Raw genomic sequence first — 14,482 nt, forward strand, 5'->3', positions numbered from 1 at the left:
CATCCCTCTCACTTCGTTCTCAGATCTAGTGACGTCATCCCTCTCACTTCGCTCTCAGATCTAGTGACGTCATCCCTCTCACTTCGCTCTCAGATCTAGTGACGTCATCCCTCTCATTTCCTTCCTCAGATCTACCTCATGGCCATGTTACTGTCGTGGATCCTCAAGAAACCTTTAGACGAGTTCGAAGACTACGACGATGACGAGGAAGAGTTCGAACTGGGCAGTGACGAGGAACTTCTTCACAGTCCTCCCAGCTCACAAGGTAAACAAACATACCGACAAATAAACTAAACCAACAAAACTAACAAAACCATTAAACACAAACAACGAACAAATAAACAAAACAAACCACTTACAGTATTTTATCATCCATATTAAACTAACTTAACTTCGTCTCGTAAATATTTTTTTTAGGTGACTTTGTTGGGAGGTATACCAAGAGCTCTCCTTTTTCTCTGTTGATCATGCATGCACGCTTTCCCTCTATTCCATCATCTCCCTTATTTATCCCTTCTCCCTTATTTCCCCTTCTCTATTCCATAATCTCCCTTATTTTTCCCTTCTCTACAATATTCTCCCTTATCCCCTCCACCCCCCCTGTACCATCATCTCCCTTATTTCCCCCGTCTATTCCCTCATCTCCCTTATTTTCCCCCTTCTATTCCCTCATCGCCCTTATTTTCCCCCTTCTATTCCCTCATCGCCCTTATTTTCCCCCTTCTATTCCCTCATCGCCCTTATTTTCCCCTTATATTCCCTCATCTCCCTTATTTTCCCCCGTCTATTCCCTCATCTTCCTTATTTTCCTTCTCTACCATATTCTCCTTTATTTTCCCTTTCCTCTATTTCACCATCTCCCTTATTTCCTCCTTCACCCTTATTTTTCCGACCTTTCATCAGTCCCCATATTTCTCCCTTTCTTTTATAATTTCCCTTTTCCCTTCTCTACCATCATTCCCCTTATTCCCCCCCTTCATCCTTATTTTCCCCCCCTCTCTATTCCATCATCTGACAGGTGGGACGGTCACTTTCCTTACCACGTTCATTTCTCTTTCCCAGTATTCAATTCCTCGAACCCTGGTATTAATTTCATCTCCCTCTCTCTCTCTAGGACCCTGGTATTAATTTTATCTCTCTCTCTCTCTCTCACTATCTTTTCTTCCCTTGAATATTTTCTTTTAACATTTACTTCTTCCTTTCTCGCTTTATCTTTTATTTTGATTATTTATTTTCTATGTTAGTTCTTTTTTTTCTTTTTTTTCTGTTATTGTTATTATTTGGTTCTTCTGTTTATTTGTTTATTTTCGTCCTGTATCCATGTACTTGGTGTTCTTTTTTCTTGTTTGTTCTCCTTATGTTTCGTGTTGTTCTTTTTCTTGTTCTTGTCTTTCTTGTTGTTGTTCCACTTGTTCTTGTTTTTCTTATTGTTTTTGTTGTTGTTTTTTTGTTCTACTTCTTGTTTTTCTTGTTCCTATTCTTCTTGCTTTTCTTGTTTTTCTTGTTTTAGTTCATTTTGTTCTTGTTGTTCTTGTCTTGTTATTGATTTTCTTGTTTTACTTTTTTATCTTGTTTTTCTTGTTTTTCTTGTTGTTCTTGTTATTCTTCACCCTAGTTTCATCACTCCTTTGTTCTTCTCATTTACTTGTGTTTCCTGTCTCCCTTCATCAGTTGTCGCCCTTCACGCCTTAACCTTTCTTTATTTATATCTATGTCCTCTTTTAATTATCCTCTCTTCTCCTTTATCCATCCTTCATTAAATTATGCTCCTTGTCTTTTCACTAATTAATAATGCTCTTTGTCTCTTCCTCTAAATAATGCTCCCTGTTTATTCCTCTTCCACTAAATAATGCTCCCTGTTTATTCCTCTTCCACTAAATAATGCTCCCTGTTTATTCCTCTTCCACTAAATAATGCTCCCTGTTTATTCCTCTTCCACTAAATAATGCTCCCTGTTCATTCCTCTTCCACTAAATAATGCTCCCTGTTTATTCCTCTTTCACTAAATAATGCTCCCTGTTTATTCCTCTTCCACTAAATAATGCTCCCTGTTTATTCCTCTTCCACTAAATAATGCTCCCTGTTTATTCCTCTTCCACTAAATAATGCTCCCTGTTTATTCCTCTTCCACTAAATAATACTCCCTGTTTATTCCTCTCCCACTAAATAATGCTCCCAGTTTATTCCTCTTCCACTAAATAATGCTCCATGCCTCTTCCTGCTCCACTAACTGATACTTCTGTTTTCCTCCACCTGTTAGGTAGCCGTAAACGTAAACGCGCCCAAGTAGGAGCGGGTCTCTCAGAGGAGGAGCTGGCCGCCGCGAAGGAGCGAAGGAAACAGGAACTGGCCATGCAAGAGCTACTGTTGGAGATTTTCGTTTACCTCATCTTCCTCACCATCATCCTCTCCATCAGTCACGGATCTAAGGACCCCAATACCTACTTGATGAGGACCAACCTGGCGGACACGTTTGCCCACTCGTCGTCATCCACCTGCCCTGAGTTTGCTAAGGTATATTATTTTCGACAGGTGTTATGGCGGCTGAGTATATACGGCTTAGGTTTGAATCCCATCATGACATATAACTGTGTGTGTCTGTGGCTGATGGCTGGTACTGGTGTTGAGCTGTAGGGATAGATTGCGTCAACTATAATGTTAGTATTGACAAGAAAGAGTTGCAAGATGTTTTTCTGGAGTTGACAAGACAAGCTTGATGAGGAGTAATATAGCATCAATGGAAGGAAGTGGAAGGGTCATACTGAAGAAGTGGCATAATTATTGTAATAAATTGGCAGTGAATTGCAAGACTTACTTTCTAGTCAGTATTGGAATATATACAGTAAATGAATGGTAGTCAGCATTGCTATAGATAAATGTAGGGTGGTCCTCCTTGAAACATATAAATGTATAGTGGTCCGTATTGTAATAATTTAATGTGTGATAGTCACTGATGCAACAGGTAACTAACTCACTAACTTTCTCTCTCTTTGTGTGTCTTCCCTAGATTAATCAGAACAATCACTTCTGGTGCTGGGCAAGAGAGGCTCTGGTGCCCAACCTACTCAACACAACACTCTACAACGGTGAGCACCGCCCTCAGGAGATGTGTGGGACTCTGGTAGACCGCATCACCTTCCTCCTGGGTCATCCTATCATCAGGCAGATACGAGTTGGCCCTGGTAAGTCGTGTTGATGACTGTACCTGTTGCAGTCTGATTGTGTCTTTACTGTAGATGCATGATGATAATGATGGCGATGATGATGGTGGTTGTGATGGTGATGATCATGTTAATGGTGATGAAGATAATGATAATGATGGTAATGGTGATAATGATGAAGATATTGATGGTGAGTAAGATGGTGGTTGTGATGATGACAGTAGAGACAATGAAAAAATTCTTCCCTCGTGTATTCCTCTGCTAAACGTTATTATTTGATTTTCACTTTGTATCAGGTTGATTTTTCACTTGGTATGGTATAATAATCACTGTGTGTAGGATCTGAGAATGGTGACATGAGGCTAATACATTAAAAAACAGCTTTGATTTTCTGTTACTCTCTGCTTAATCACTTAATATGCAAAAGTTGTATTCTAGATTGCGTATCACATTGTTCAGATGTAATACATGCTGCCTTGCAGATTTTCGGGAAGCTCGCGTGAATGCTTCTGCGTATTATAAAAACATTGTCTTCACTTGTGGGAGACCTCCCACATAACAAGTGAGGACAATGTTGCTGTTGTAATAGAAGCATTCACACGATCTCGATACGAAAATCTGTAAGGTAGTGTGGATATACATTTTTCTGAGACATCCTATTTTTATGATCTATTTACGCCTTCCTTATTCCCAGGCGATCCCGAGCAGCACCCAGCAGCCCGAGCTATAACAGACGACGAGCGAGACTTTGGGACAGGTTGGAACATCTCGGGCCCGACTGACTCAAAGTTCGAGTACAGATCTGCACTACAGATTCACGGCTTCCCTTACGATGGAACGCTGGCAAGGTAACAGTTCCGACTTCATGGTACTGTAATTATTAATAATTTTTTCAGACATCATGAAAATATGGCACCCCTGCTTATTTCATCTGATGATTAAACACTTCAATGCTAACCTAACTTAGCCTAACCAAATATAAATTAATAAAATCTTACCAAACATAGCATAACCCGACCTTAAATTTTCTAACCTAACCCATTTAGCGGTAGGATATTTAATTACCAGGTAAAATAAGCGGAAGTTCCAAACTTTAAGAGATTCGTTTTTTTTCTTCACATTTAATGCCACGAATTAATTCACAAGAGGGAATACTACAAATGTAAAATCTCTTAAATGACAGACTGATTTTTTTCTAATAAATATCTAGAATTTTAAGTGAATAAATTTAGAAGTGTATTTTTTATCAGGTGATAATGATTTTTTTTAACGAAGCTGATACAAAGTAAAGTGGATTTTCCTGTTTTTCACAGAGCATTTTATTGAAACATTGGGCAACCTTATATCAAATGGAAATGGCAGGAATGAGTTATTTATTATTATTATCCTTAACGTGTTTTGAATAAAGAAATATGTTTACATACGAATATATTCCGTATAATCTAGATACGTCAGTGAGAAAATTTTTTTTACTACACAGTTATGGTGGCGGAGGCTACCTGGTGGAACTGAGAGGCACAATGTCTAAAGTTATGTGGATTTTGGACACACTGGAGGCTCAGGAGTGGGTGGATGAACACACTAAAGCTCTCTTCGTTGAGTTTGCTGTCTTCAACCCACAGGTGAGTACAACTTATAAGCTTGTAACAGTATCATATTTATCTCGATATTTTAACACGAGTGCTATAATTCCCCCCCCCCCCTCCTCCTCCCCCAAGTGATTTATTTTATTTTATTTATTTTTTATTTTTATTTATTTTTTGGACGGTTGGGTGGGGTAGAGTTAGTACATTGTATTTGGATAAGCTTACAAAAATCATGATATATTATAAAGGGTGATTCACTCGCTGGTAGCCCCTGGTTTCGTTAGTATGGAGAGAGGGAGAGATACGTACGAATACAGTACAGATATAACCAAAAACGTCAATAAAAATACACAATACTAATGTCATAAAAACATGTACGGTATTAGCGATATTGTAGGGTTGCCAGCGACTGAATCACTGAGTGGAGTTTGTCAATATTTGTTGGAAATTAAAAATAATTACATACCTGTACTGTACAGTGTATTTACAAACCCTTATTATTTATTATATTAACACACGATTTTTTTGTTTTACAGGTAAATCTGTTTGCTGTTACGATGTTTGTGATTGAGTTTATTCCTGGTGGAGGGGTTCTTCCTAAGTTTGAGTTCCAGGGGCTGAAGCTGCTACGGTATCACACTCCTGGCGGGGCTTATGTCCTAGCTGTGGAGATTCTCTACATCATCTTCACCTTCTTCTACACGAGACGCGAATACAAGTCCTTAAAGAAGCTTGGCTGGTCATACTTCAAGTCAATATGGAATCTTTTCGAAATTTGTGTGATTATTCTATCATATATTGCTATTGTGTTTTACTTGTTAAAAACTTCATTGACGTATTATCTTCTGGAAAAATTCGTAGCAACCAAAGGCAAGAAATACATCCGCATACAGCCATTAGCCTTTCTGGATGATGTTCTCAGTTACGTCATCGCTTTCCAAGTGTTCATCGGTACCTTAAAGTTACTCAAGCTCCTGAAATTTAACAGACGTATTGGTATGTTGTCAGCCACACTGAAAGACGCCGCTGTGGACATTCTGGGCTTCGGTCTTTTCTTCATAGTTTTAATTTTCAGTTTTGTCACTGTCTTCTACTTAAACACATTAACCTACGTCAAGGAATTCTCCACGTTTATCAAAGCTGCTGAATCGAGCTTCTTTGTCATCAATAAAAAGTTTAATGACATACAGGCCGCGTCCCCAATTCTTGGTCCAATATTTTACTTCACTTTCGCCTTCATAATGTACTGGATAGTGTTCCAGCTCCTCATCGCCATTATCTGTCACTCCTTCGCTAAAGTGAGTCAGGATATATCACGTCAGCCTAATGACTATGAGGTAGTGGAGTACATCATCGCCCGATTGTCTGCCTATCTCTCGGCTCTACGACCCAACAGTGTTCAAAATGTCAACATCGCGCCACCGAAGCCGCCAGACGTCAAGTCCCAGTTGTGGCACATCAACACCTCTCTAGATCGTTCTCTGTCTGTTTTAGACCGCTCGTTGCCCTCAAAGAAAGGAAAAGGAACGTGATCAGGAAAATAAAATATACAATATTTTGTAGTTAATCAAATACGTAGATTATTTTTGTGAATATGAGGTTGTTGGTGTAATGCTTTAAAGGTAATCATATAAATGAGCAGCATCGTATCTATGGTAGTAGTAGTGAAAAAATAGTCATTTGTAGTGTTTTGGCCAAACTTTATTTTCCTCAGCTTGTGATTCACATACCCACCAAACTTAAAGGTTTTTCCTGGTTCACGTGATGTGTGGTGTACAGGATGATTCACTTGTTTGTTATTAATGATGTTTTAGTGCTCTCTCTCTCTCTCTCTCTCTCTCTCTCTCTCTCTCTCTCTCTCTCTCTCTCTCTCTCTCTCTCTCTCTCTCTCTCTTTTAGATTACGGTTATATTATCAAGACTCAGAGACTACAATGGAGTGAATCACCATATAAAGTAGCACAGTAAAAAGAATATAACCCATTATTACATATAACTACAGTACAATAGGTAGAGTAGATCTTGCTTCTAGTAAAGTATTCAGTAGCGGCCTTAATGATAACCTAACACTTACTAATATATTATGTTACGTTTTAACACTGCATCAATATACATAGGAGCATGCCACATAGAACTCCAGGCTTTTTAACATACTCTCTCTCTCTCTCTCTCTCTCTCTCTCTCTCTCTCTCTCTCTCTCTCTCTCTCTCTCTCTCTCTCTCTCAAATCCTCTTTTATCACACCACTCTTCATATGGCTTTGGTCTAATGTTTCTTATATATATAATAATAATAATAGTTGTACCTGTACCTGACTTAGCTATTTATTGATATAAGACGTAGCATCTCACTGTGTAATAAACTAACATATTTGTAGTACAGTATGTAGTGAAAATTGTGAATAAAATAACTAATAGAATACTAGCGTAGATGTATTTCTCTAACCTAGGTAATGTTATAATACTTGGCTGTTAGGTTGGTTGGTGGTGTTGGTCTACCTATAGTGTTGTTACCTGAAGTGGCGGAATGCAGTATGTCAACGAGAGGCTTGGATAGATGAGTGAAGGGTTAAGCTGCACTAAGATAAAGTTATAACAGCTTCCTTAGTGTCATTGAATTTTTTTTTTGTAAATGGAAGTATTGATGTTCACTTGTATCTGGCAGAATTTTATACAGTAATGTCCAAAATTTATGAACGCTAGTTAATTGTCGAGGTATATTGTTTGTATAACCCGCACTATATAAATACATTGTTTGTATACGTAACACAATCTGAGTACAGTACACAGCATACCAACATTATCTTTATAATATATGCTGAACTGTATACCTGCATTGTCTATACATATGCGAAATGAATGCAAACGTGTCATAGCGGTTTTACTGAATAGATATTTATCCATCCATTTAACCATATTTTTATTGAAGTAAATTTATAATAATTACGATTACGGGAAATATTAACCCTTTCTATCGTGCTTTTAATTATACCTGAAAGGAAATTGATTGTGTTAGATATTTTTATTCGAATAACATAATAAATACATCATTTACTGAACACCCTGTATTACATATTTTTTGTATTTATTGCTTCCTGTTAATTTTTTGCTTATCAAAGGTATTTTATAACGATGTTGGTCTTTAAACATATTGGATGTAAACGCAGAATTGAGCGGGGGTAAAAGAGATAATATTTTTATGTCTTCCTCGATAGGGTGGTTGGGAGGGAACATATTGCTTTTGTCTTTCAATGTCAGTCTTTATTGAATTTATCCATTGTTCTGGGGGTGTTTGTGGACGTGGGATCAGACCTGGAACAAATAGTTGTACGGGAGTGTTCATTTGTGGGAGATGAGGATGGAACAATTCTGTAATATGAACACGTTTAAGTAATTTTCTTTTCACTGATACTTTCTTTTCACAAACTTCAACAGAATAAAAAATATATGTAACTAATTAGATAATTGTATGGAATTAGTAAAAACAAGAACAGATCGTTCATTATAAAAAATTTGCCGTCCAACTGTTATTGATATTACAAGAAATAATAACTAACTCGTAGTGTCTTATTGATTAGTACTGGTAATAACACCGATATCGTAGGAAATATCAACCCTTCATAGTGTAGTGTCTTTGGGGTTAATACTGGAAAGAGTATATGTGAAAACACTCAATCATTCCTTCTAAGGATTCTCGCAATTCTCTGCCAGATTCTCGTTTCATATCTCTCTCTCTCTCTCTCTCATTCATATACATTTGCTGCCTCGCGAACGCTGAAGGGAAACTGACTTATATTTCTGAATACAATATCGAGTCTGGGTGTGTGTAACCCTACAACATCCATTGACGTAACGTTATTGTAGGATGGGGCGAATTACAAGACCTTTTTCCAATGTTCAATTATCTCTTAAATCTGCGACGTTCTTAATAATTAAACTCTGGCTTGAAATATTATATATATATATATATATATATATATATATATATATATATATATATATATATATATATATATATATATATATATATATATATATATATATATATATAAACTGTATAAAGGGCTACGCGCAATTAATTTGGTTTTTGTTTTGATTTTTGCAACATAAATTAAGGGTCAAATGTTCACGTTGTGTAGAATTAAATAAAAGTAAATAACGCCTCTCAGCTGCCTTTGTTTTTAGTATTTCATTCATCGTCAACTTGATTTTCAATTTAACAAACTCTGAAATCCAATCATTGGCAGAGGACCGTGGAGGATCCCTAGTGGACACCTGCCTTGGTTTTACGTTTTTTTATAGTGTTTGATTTGTTTTTGTTCTACCTGCAGTATTTGGGGGAAATCATAATATGAAATTCTCACTAGAGTTTACCCATCAGATTTTAACTGTTCGTTGACGATGTAAAGTTAGAAGTTGTTATACCGTCGCTATTGGCGATAAAGGTTTTAATTGTCTGATTTGTTGTTGGGTACTAATGATAACAATTATAATAATATTAAGGACAAGCTGAACGGACTGAATATCGCGTTATATCAGTCTTATGGTCAGTATCAGTTATTATACGTACGATAATTAGTGTGAACATTGAACGGAATTTTGCTAGTCAAAGTACTAAATGGTATCAGTGAAGTGAACGATGTACAAAGGATAACTAAGAAAGATTACAGCCTTGGGATAAGTAGGCTACACCTGGTAAAACAGATACATAAACTGTTAAGCTGTGAATAATTAATACAGTTTTGGATTGTGCTCCTTATGGCAGGCAACAGTTAGAGTGGGAGTTGTGTGGGGGGGGAGGTGGTGGGCACGCGGCCATGATCAATCTCCGGGAGTTTGTAATTTGGGAGTGGGGTGCAGCAGCTCAGTTCTGGGGCTTCCTGGCTCTTGTAGGGCCTCGCCTCCCATGATTACTTCCTCCCACCCTTCGTCTCCCTCAGAATTCAGCGGCTCTGGAGTATAGGTAACACCAGGTGGGTGACCGTAAGATAAGGGAATTGCCCAATCCCCAGTGAGAGCCGTGACGAGGTATGAGCCACAGTCAGAGCTCCACTGTCTTGGATATGTTTGCTTAATTTCGTCGTACTGTATCTTGCTGGCAGCGCCGAGAGGGAAATCTCTGCAACGTTATCACATCTTGTCGTACCGCAGATGATTAAACTGGATGAAAAAGGAGATGAGAGACGTTATTTTCCGTAACTAAAGAAAGAACTAGAAGAATTACGGGAAATTCAGTTGGTGTTAGTCACGATGTTGAAGACGCTTGTGATTGCAGAGCTAGGTTTAGCCAGCAGTCAGGGTGAGACTGTGTGAGCCTCGCAGCCAGTCGTAGATGCAACCCAACGTTCTCTGATATTGTAATACATAACGTTCATACTCAGAGACGATTAGTAACTTTGTCGTGTATTGGTTCTTCTGGCGTGCTGGGGTCTACGTCACTCACTGCTTTGTTTGTTATACAACAAAACAACAGTCTTTAATCTACTGCTGACTCTTGGAGTGATTTTTTTTTTAGGGATTGCTCTTCCCCTTCACCTGCCCTGGCGTATCCACACACTGGTGAGTCATCCAAGCTGTCACTCTGGGGGCTTTGAGATCCTCTGAAAGTTTAGCGTGGGTCCACAAGGTCCCAGTTACCGTGCTACACCACGAGGTGACACTGGCTAAGTCAGCACAGTGGTAGGCAAGGACGGAGCTGACATGGTGGGTGGCGAGGACGGAACTGACTTAACAGTTAAGTCGGGGAGAACGGAGCTGATATGGTAGTAGGCCGGGACGGAGCTAACACGGTGGTAGGCGAGGATCTTGGTATAAGTCTACGGGAGTAAAAATCGAACGAAAATTCTGCATTTACCCCGCGTTGTGGTCGTTTTTTGGTCTTGAGCCTAACAAACATTTTATACAGTGTGACCTAGCACAGCCAATCATCTATAAACAATAAATCTAACAACTCTCTTGGTTTAGTTTAAACCGTATATTGGCATAAATTTCTACGGATATTAACACTAATCAATATACTGTATATTATTTACCGTGAAATGTAAAGCTGTCAATTCACATTAATAATGGTTGCCCCTCGTGTAACGAGGATTGCCGGCCCAAGGGCCACCTAGGCGTGAATTTGTTTAAAGTGTAGAAGCTGTCGCCAACACAACAACCACGCCCTAAGTTAACGAGCTGCATGACCCAGTATCAAGGAATAGTCCGAGAAGACCGGACAACTCGCCAACTGCACTGGCTAACCATTACCCCGGAATACGACCAGCAAATCGATTAACATCCAGGTTCCCAATTACTGCTGGGTAGACAGAGGCAAATGGCGTAAAGAAACTTGTCCATAGTTTCACCCTGCCCAGGATCGAACCCGGGTCCGCTCGCTTGCTGACCATTATGCACTATGAGCTTAGTGTCAATCAGTTTTTGGGATGGAGTTAACTTTTAGTTAAAGTATAGATGGTGGTCGGCCACACGTCTCAAGACAATTAGCACAATACAACTGTTTTTCATGCCTATGTCATCAGGTAACAGGTGGATCGATATAACATCAAGTTATTGCTTCACCCCTTAGTCAAACTGGGGTTACAGTTAAACAATTCCCCTCATACCATGATGGGGGTATAAGCTGCACAGATTTACAGTGTGTTATCCACAATCGCACCAGTTATATATAGTGATGATGAATGATGTTATATGTACTGGTGACAGATGGTGTTATATGTAGCGATGATGGATGGTGTTATATGTAGTGATGATGGATGGTGTTATATGTAGTGATGATGGATGGTGTTATATGTAGTGATGATTGATGGTGTTATATGTAGTGATGATGGATGGTGTTATATGTAGTGATGAGTGGTGTTATATGTAGTGATGATGGATGGTGTTATATGTAGTGATGATGGATGGTGTTATATGTACTGGTGACGGATGGTGTTATATGTAGTGATGATGGATGGTGTTATATGTAGTAATGATGGATGGTGTTATATGTAGTGATGATGGATGGTGTTATATGTAGTGATGATGGATGGTGTTATATGTAGTGATGAGTGGTGTTATATGTAGTGATGATGAGTGGTGTTATATGTAGTGACGATGAGCAGTGTTATATGTAGTGATGATGAGTGGTGTTATATGTAAAGATGATGGATGGTGTTATATGTGTAGTGATGATGGATGGTGTTATATGTAGTGATGATGGATGGTGTTATATGTACTGATGATGGATGAGGTTATATGTAGTGATGATGGACGGTGTTATATGTAGTGATGATGAGTGGTGTTTTATGTAGTGATGATGAGTGGTGTTATATGTAGTGATGATGAGTGGTGTTATATGTAGTGATGATGGATGGTGTTATATGTAGTGATGATGAGTGGTGTTATATGTAGTGATGATGGATGGTGTTATATGTAGTGATGATGGATGGTGTTATATGTAGTGATGATGGACGGTGTTATATGTAGTGATGATGGATGGTGTTATATGTAGTAGTGATGATGGATGGTGGATGGTGTTATATGTAGTGATGATGAGTGGTGTTATATGTAGTGATGATGGATGGTGTTATATGTAGTGATGATGAATGGTGTTATATGTAGTGATGATGAGTGGTGTTATATGCAGTGATGATGGATGGTGTTATATGTAGTGATGATGGACGGTGTTATATGTAGTGATGATGAGTGGTGTTATATGCAGTGATGATGGATGGTGTTATATGTAATGATGATGAGTGGTGTTATATGTAGTGATGATGAGTGGTGTTATATGTAGTGATAATGGAAGATGTTATATGTATGTGATGATAGGTAGTGATGATGGATGGTGCTATATGTAGTGACGATGGATGGTGTTATTGGTAGTGATGATGGATGGTGTTATAGGTAGTGATGATGAATGGTGTTATAGGTAGTGATGATGAATGGTGTTATAGGTAGTGATGATGGATGGTGCTATATGTAGTGACGATGGATGGTGTTATAGGTAGTGATGATGGATGGTGCTATATGTAGTGACGATGGATGGTGTTATTGGTAGTGATGATGGATGGTGTTATATGTAGTGATGATGGATGGTGTTATAGGTAGTGATGATGAATGGTGTTATAGGTAGTGATGATGGATGGTGCTATATGTAGTGATGATGGATGGTGTTATAGGTAGTGATGATGGATGGTGTTATATGTAGTGATGATGGATGGTGCTATATGTAGTGATGATGGATGGTGTTATAGGTAGTGATGATGGATGGTGCTATATTTAGCGATGATGGATGATGTTATATGTAGTGATGATGGGTGGTGTTATATGGTGATGATGGATGGTGTTATATGTAGTAATGATGGATGGCGTTTATGCAGTGATGATGGATGATGTTAGATGAAGATGATGATGATGTTATATGTAGTGATGATGGATCATGCTATATGTAAATGATGATGGATGATGTTATATTGAAGCGATGATGGATGATGTTATATGTAGTGATGATGGATGATGCTATATTTAGCGATGATGGATGGTGTTATATGTAGTGATGATGAATGGTGTTATATGTACTGGTGACGGATTGTGTTATATGTAGTGATGATGGATGGTGTTATATATAGTGATGATGAATGGTGTTATATGTACTGGTGACGGATGGTGTTATATGTAGTGATGAGTGGTGTTATATGTACTGATGATGGATGAGGTTATATGTAGTGATGGATGGTGTTATATGTTGTGATGATGGATGGTGTTATATGTAGTGATGATGGATGATGTTATATGTAGTGTTGATGGATGGTGTTATATGTAGTGATGATGGACGGTGTTATATGTAGTGATGATGGATGGTGTTATATGTAATGATGATGGATGAGGTTATATGTAGTGATGATGGATGGTGTTATATGTAGTAATGATGGATGGTGTTATATGTAGTGATGATGGATGAGGTGATATGTAATGATGATGGATGGTGTTATATGTAGTGATGATGGATGATGTTATATGTAATGATGATGGGTGGTGTTATATGTAGTGATGATGGATGGTGTTATATGTACTGATGATGGATGATGTTATATGTAATGATGATAGGTGGTGTTATATGTAGTGATGATTAGACAATAAAATAATAACAGTTTAATGCTAAAAAAATATACGTTGCTGTACCGTTGTAGTGAAAAACATGGTGGAACTTACATACACCGTTAATGAACTATTGATGGAAGAAGAAGTTTTGGGACTGAACAGTGAGACAACGTGGAGCCTCCCTCAGGGTGGCGTCCTACCGCGTTTCTGCTAGTGTGTGTGTGTATATATATATATATGTATAAGCAGAAACAAACCAGTTAGTCGTCCACAACTAATACAGCGACGCGTCTTACGAGTCATGTGATCATGTGACGTCGTAGAGGTGGCCACTCCCACACCCCCGTTACAGTGGCTACAACACGTAATAATACAAGAAAAATGTCATATTTCTCTTACCTTAAGTTTCATGCAGCTAATAACCTATAATCTTAACATATATGTACATTAAGAGAATAGCTTGTACCTGTACGTAGACACAGAAGGTAGTTACATTACCGAGAAAAAAATAGATGATAGGATTTGCTGTGTCGTAAAAAAAATACAACATTCGCAGACTCTCGTAGGCTGTATCTACCTATGTTGTGGATACAAATTGGATAAATATAAAATGTCACAGCAAGTGTAGTTTCTCACGGTCATATTTCTTTGACC

The 14,482-nt window shown here is 38.3% G+C and overlaps 1 protein-coding gene across 1 annotated transcript in view; it reads left to right on the top strand.

The window, feature by feature from the left end:
- The window catches only part of LOC121856446, a 46,730-nt gene extending 39,561 nt beyond the window's left edge, over window positions 1-7,169 (top strand). The window contains exons 46-51 of the mRNA XM_042352042.1: window positions 130-265; window positions 2,261-2,514; window positions 3,008-3,182; window positions 3,856-4,009; window positions 4,642-4,783; window positions 5,284-7,169. Coding sequence (XP_042207976.1) covers window positions 130-265; window positions 2,261-2,514; window positions 3,008-3,182; window positions 3,856-4,009; window positions 4,642-4,783; window positions 5,284-6,279 — 1,857 coding nt within the window. The 3' untranslated portion in view covers window positions 6,280-7,169. The remainder of the gene's footprint in view (window positions 1-129; window positions 266-2,260; window positions 2,515-3,007; window positions 3,183-3,855; window positions 4,010-4,641; window positions 4,784-5,283) is intronic.
- The last annotated feature ends 7,313 nt before the right edge of the window (window positions 7,170-14,482 follow it).

The sequence above is a fragment of the Homarus americanus genome, unplaced genomic scaffold (genome assembly GCF_018991925.1).
Source record: "Homarus americanus isolate GMGI-L3 unplaced genomic scaffold, GMGI_Hamer_2.0 scaffold29324, whole genome shotgun sequence".
NCBI classification, from domain to species: Eukaryota; Metazoa; Arthropoda; class Malacostraca; order Decapoda; family Nephropidae; genus Homarus; species Homarus americanus.